Below are 6,000 nucleotides of genomic sequence, written 5' to 3'. Positions count from 1 at the left end.
ATAATTATTTCTTATTATTTAGGAAAAAATGCTAATCTTATAAATTAATATAAATAATTTTATTTAATCAATAATACTAATTTTATTTCATTATTTATTTATTATAATTTTGTAATTTATAAATATATTTCAACATAATTGTAGGGAGATGAGATGCGAAATTGTTAAATAAAATATTTCTGCATGCAAAACCAAAGAAAATAAATTATTAAAATCAACTTTAGCGATGATTTTTAGTAACACTTTTAAGAAAAGTATCATACAAGACAAATATACAAGGCTGTACTAAGAAAAAATTATTTAGTAGATTACAAATAAAAAAGTATTTTTTGAATAAAATAGTCTCCACCTTCAGAAAAATAAATATATTATCACTGTTCTTAATTTTACTTCTTCATGCAACCCAGAATATCTCTTCATTCAGAGTCAATCAAAGGTAAACATTACATACTTTCTCCTCATTACCCACTTCAATACTGAATCCTGATGCATTCATTACAACTTCCTTTTAGCATCAAAAAATCTGATTTTTATTTCTTTTATTTCCTTTTCTGTATAAAGAAACAAACTTTTACCCTCCCCCCCTGTTGCCACCCTTTTATACTTCACTAACTCATGCCACTGCAGTATTCATTCTCCTTCTTCACTATATTATTTCTCATCTTTTTTTGTACCAAGCTGTTGATTACCATGTAGGCTAATCTGCATACATTTCACAATTTGTCATTAAAGAAAGAAAATTGCAATGATCTTTTGTGCTTTTGTTTCAGGCTTGGAAATGCATAAGGAAGCTGAGGATGACTATGCTTACCTTTCTAACTTACTTCAAGAGTTCACCAGTATTCCCAACATTGACAAGGCCTGGCTTTTTGGTTGTGAGTCTCCTTTGTTGCCCTCTTTGGAAAATAATAAACTTTTCAATTAGCACTAAAAGAAGAAAACTAGAAATAACCTACATAAGTTAAAATTAGATGAAGAAACTAAATCAGAGAGCTTTTTGTGAATTACTTCATGCATTAGCTAATTTTAGCCCTCAGGAGAATAACTTATTTCATTTTACAAATGTCAAGGGGACTGGGAGGAGGACTTGGGAGAAACATATGCTGGAAAGAGACAGCCTGCACTATTTGTCATCAACAACAACAGGTTTCTCATCATTCATTTCAATGATGGATAATTTTTTGTTATGTTTCTTAGATACGAGTCTTGCTTTGGTTTGTATTTTACAGCGGAGAGGTGCAAGAAGTCAAAGGAATTGACAAATCTTTGAGTATTGGCCAAGTTGTGTGGGCTCCATTTACTGAAGGCTCAGAACAATACCTTGTATTTGTTGGGTGGTCATCCAAGCCTAGAAAGCTTGGCATGAAGTACTTCTCTAACAGACCTAGCGCATTATATGCTGTTAGAGTAAGAGCACTGCATCATGAGTCAAAATCTAATGAACCAGTACTCCAGTAAGTCACATTAGTTAGATCTTATCAACTCTTATTGTTTTGACGCCTATTTGAATGTATTTACGTATTGCAAAGTTGGTTATTTCTGAACTGAATTATGAAAGCAATGTTTTACATGTAGGTCAACTGAAGAATTTCATGCGCTGAACCTTACTCAAACTATAAGCAGTGCATTCTTTCCACGGTTCAGGTAGGCTGGTACTGGTGGAATCGGATACATTTTTGAAGACCTTTTGTCCAATAGTTATTAGGTTTTGGTTGTGCACGTATTGATTGATCTCCATTTGTTTCGAGGGTGGCAAACATTTTTCATAAAGTTTTTGGTGTGTTTACCTGTGATTTTGTTGACAAGAAAATGGAAACATTTCGAAAGATGGACATGACTAGCGGAAGGATTAAGGTTATTATTATATTGAATCATGTCAAGTCAATAAATCGTGGCAATAAGCCTTGAAATTCTTGGATCTGGTGTTTTATTTTGTGTTTTTAATTTTTAAGTTTTTGAGATGTCATGGCGTATTTTTCAGAGCATTGGAAGATATGAAAAAGGTTACTTGGAAGTTACTTGTCTTTATGGTTGAAACAAAGGGTATTACTGTTTTGTCAGCAAGGGATGTATAAAGGTTCTTCTGCAGAAAACCATTTATTCTTATTTGTTTTATCTAAGTCAGGAAAACAATTTAATCAAATATTGGCTCATGAAACTATATTAGTTGTTTTGAAATATTGGTACTTGAGTTGTACCCTTAAAATTCTTACCGTTATTTTATCACGATTCAACATCGGCATGGCCTACTTGGATCAACATCGGCCAAAGTCCGCTCAACTCCATATCGAACCCGAAAGACTCAACTCGATATGGGCATGGACTGACTCGAGTAGACATTGGCCTGGGCCAACTTGACATTAAATAATTTAGAATATGAATTTAAGAATTTTATCTAAGGATGATATTAAATAATTTAGAATATGAATTTATTTAAAATTTTGATTAATTTATAAATTTTATTGATTTTTTATTTTTATCTAAGAAAAACATTACAAATTTTTGAATTTTTATTTATTTAAAATTTTGGTCCTTCATGAATGTACGTTTCTTTTAACGCGAAACAGGATCATAATGTTTAATACATCTCATTATGGTAACACATGCATAATAATAACGACTAAATGAAAAATAAAGTATAAATACAATAAAGTCATAACAACACATTCAAAACAATATATTGCTAATATGCTTAAATTAAATAAACTTGAAAAAATAAATTAAATAGAAAATTTTATTTAGAAATTTTATTTTTTTTTAAATTATTATTTAAATAGAAAATAAAATAATTTAGGATTGGCATTTGTTTAGAATTTTAAAAAATTTAGAAATCTTATTAATTTAAGATTTTTATCCAAGAGAAATTAAATAATTTAGAATATGGATATATTTAGAATTTTTAAATTTAATTCATTTAGATTTTTCTTTAAAAATGACATTAAATAATTTAAATTTTTTCTTAATTTTCAATTTTTATTTAAGAATGACATTAAATTTTTGGGACTTATGTTTTTTTAGAATTTTAAAAACTTGTAAATTTTATTTAGCTTAGATTTTTATTTAAGTAGGAAATAAAATAATTTAAGATTTTATATTTATTTCATATTTTTAACTTTAATTACCATTAATATTTTATTTTATTGATTAATTTGTCAATATTATAATATATGATGGGTTCATAAAATCAGATGGAAAGAAAATCAAAGACATTATCTTTGCTATGATTTGAGAGTCTTTACTCTATTCCATGATATCTGTTTATATATTCATATAAAATCAAATTAACTTCACGTGTTATGGTTTGAAAATCTTGATTTATGATTTAAATTTAAATGATGGTTTAAGTGAATATTTGTTTTGCTGTATTAACAAAAACATATTATCGAATAGTACTAGAAATTGTATGAAGAAAACCAACACTGTATATATGATAAAAATCAATATAATTCACTAAAAATTCACTATAATTCAGTACAAATTATGTGGAGCTGGACACAACAAATTAGGCCAACTACAATTTAAAATTTAAAATAAAAAAAATATAATTATATTACATATTACATTGAAATTACATCAAATTTATCTTCTAAACATATCAATTATACATGAATGAATAAATAAATCAAAAAATTCTTGAAAAATGAACTTAATCCTATTCCTACATCAATATCAGCTTACCTCTTACCTGCAAATTGAAATATGTGTATCTATACGGAAATAGATTATGGAATTAGGTAGTAACTACTGAATTAAAATAATAAAATATAAATACATAAAAAAATAATAAATTATTGAATGTTGAATACATGATTTTCACATAAAATTATGTCAAATACTCCATTAAATCACACTATAAACACTATAATGGTGGTTGAGAGCTCAACAAAAATAATATAATACATATTACTATTGAAATTAGAACCTGAACTCAACAAAAATAATATAATACTAATTACAATTCAAATTGGATTGAACTCAATAGAAAAATATAATAATTCAAATTCTGAACAGAAAAATGTATACAAATATAAATGCAATAAATATCTTGTTAAAAATTACTCTAGTGGCAAAAAATATATATAAATGCATAAAAAAAAATATAAATGAAAACAAATATCACAAAAACGAACAAAAATATCTGCTGTAAAAATATACGTAGGCATTCCCCGTCCCCCCAAAAAATAAAAACTGCATACCTTTGCATCAATGTTCTTTTTACTAGTAATTTCATTTGGAGACTGCAATTCTGTCCCATTAATTGTTGGAAGTAAGTCATCATTTCTTGATACGTCTCCTGAAGCATATTGCATCTCATTCACTCCAGCTGCATAATGAAAAAAAAAAAAAAGTACTGTCTCAACTTTAAAATCTACATAAACATAGAAACCAACATAACAGAATGGAAGTTACTTCAGTAACACAGTTATAGATAGTTGAGTTGAGAGCATCCAAATCCACACCATAATAAAAAATTAGAAAATAACTTACACAACGAAAACCTGCCGGCAAATGAAATAAATACTGCCTTCAAAAGGATTATTTAATAAATTGGAACTTCTCTTAGGTCTTCAAAAGATGCATGGCGAGTTCCAGTTGAAAAAGCTAAACAAAGAATCCAAAATATGCAGGATTAGCATGTAGATCACATCATAGAAGACATCAAAGTGAAACACAGTATCAATTAGCCTCTTAAAAACACAAGAAAAAATAAAAATAAAAGATATTTTATTCTATTATTTAGAGTTTCAATATTTTCTAACCAAGAGTTCATATAACAACACATTAGACTTATAACAACACATTAGACTTATGTATCTAATAATGTGACTTAAAGGTTACAACTAAAACAAGCATAGCATAACCAAATAAAATGACACTGCAAGAAAAACAACGTATCCCCTTTCCAGCCATTCATAAAGCAAACTGTCAGGAAGTTAAAGAATTTCTATAATTTACCCATATCTCAAGTTGAGCAAACAAACAAAAACATGTTATGTTAATACTACTTCTGAAAAACAAATAAATAGGAAGTGAAGAATCAAGGTTCAAAGCGATACACTTTACCATGATTTACATTCATCAGGTAAGCATGCTCTCCACTATAGCTGAGGAGAACCTCATGTCCATCCGGACGGAATGTAACATGAGTTAAGTGTATGCTTGAATGTCTCTGTAAAAAAATACCATTTGAGAACAAAAGCATTTGGCTTGAAGTGTTATAACTACTTACATGTCCATAACACAACATATACCAAGGAGGAAATGGGAAAGCAAATTCTATAAACCTAGAGCATGTAGTGCATTAGGTATGAAGAATGAAAAATTAACATTACAAACTGCTTTATTTTGGTTTAGGCATTTTGCATAATAGAGATAGGAAATACTAATGATATTTGTAAAGCAATTTTTTTTTTTTAATATGTGTAGACTCCTGTGTATCTTAAATTCATTTTCAAAGAACACCTGTTTAAAATTAATAATATAACCAATATCCAAAGAAAAAACTGCCACCACCACCATCCCTATTTTATGCTTTGTATGATATGCATATATATGTTCATCATTTGTGCTTCCACACACTAGAGGATTCTATCACATGAATATGTCATTCCTCTCTAGAACAATAATATAAACACTTCAAGAATTGATAATCACATATAAGTCAAGCAAATGACTCACACGATCAGAAAGATGCATTGGACAAAAGTAATTAACGCAAGGAGGAGGAGACATTGTTTTTCGACATGAGCTAAGAGATGACAGCATCCTTCTATCATATAAGCGTGCAAAGGAATCACTACAAGATATAGAAAGCCTAACATCACTTTTGAAATACAAGGATGAATTAATTAACATAATTAATCACCAGAAATATTTACCTTCCACCAACAAGGAGCAAATGAGGCCTAGTTGAACTAATATCAAAAGACTTTAAAGAAAGGACTTGTTTAGGAGGATCAGCAAGTGATCTTTTAGATCCACCTCGTAAGTCAAGCTGAC

General features: G+C 28.5%; 2 protein-coding genes across 2 annotated transcripts in view; one reads left to right on the top strand and one right to left on the bottom strand.

The window, feature by feature from the left end:
- Positions 1-971: 971 nt before the first annotated feature.
- On the top strand, positions 972-1,850 carry LOC137833005 (acylamino-acid-releasing enzyme-like). Its single transcript, XM_090303794.1, has 4 exons — positions 972-999; positions 1,071-1,146; positions 1,230-1,454; positions 1,576-1,850. Exons 1-4 carry the CDS (start codon positions 972-974, stop codon positions 1,646-1,648), a joined length of 402 nt encoding a protein of 133 aa, XP_090159920.1. The 3' UTR covers positions 1,649-1,850.
- A 3,787-nt stretch (positions 1,851-5,637) lies between these two features.
- The window catches only part of LOC150026284 (protein ALTERED SEED GERMINATION 2-like), a 57,730-nt gene continuing 57,367 nt past the window's right edge, over positions 5,638-6,000 (bottom strand). Inside the window, exons 6-7 of the mRNA XM_090303793.1 lie at positions 5,880-5,995; positions 5,638-5,797 (exon numbers count right to left, since the gene is read on the bottom strand). Coding sequence (XP_090159919.1) covers positions 5,638-5,797; positions 5,880-5,995 — 276 coding nt within the window. The remainder of the gene's footprint in view (positions 5,798-5,879; positions 5,996-6,000) is intronic.

Source organism: Phaseolus vulgaris, chromosome 6 (genome assembly GCF_051622355.1).
Source record: "Phaseolus vulgaris cultivar YP4 chromosome 6, ASM5162235v1, whole genome shotgun sequence".
Taxonomy (NCBI): domain Eukaryota; kingdom Viridiplantae; phylum Streptophyta; class Magnoliopsida; order Fabales; family Fabaceae; genus Phaseolus; species Phaseolus vulgaris.
Note: the sequence above shows the minus strand (reverse complement) of the source record. Positions and strands in the feature narration are given on the sequence as shown.

Bases quoted from the DNA above. Each gene is read 5' to 3' on its own strand.
- LOC137833005 (XM_090303794.1), top strand. From the start codon at position 972: ATGAAGAAACTAAATCAGAGAGCTTTTT. The intron at 1,000-1,070 runs GTGAATTACTTC...ACAAATGTCAAG, and splicing joins ACTAAATCAGAGAGCTTTTT to GGGACTGGGAGGAGGACTTG. The intron at 1,455-1,575 runs GTAAGTCACATT...TTTTACATGTAG, and splicing joins TCTAATGAACCAGTACTCCA to GTCAACTGAAGAATTTCATG.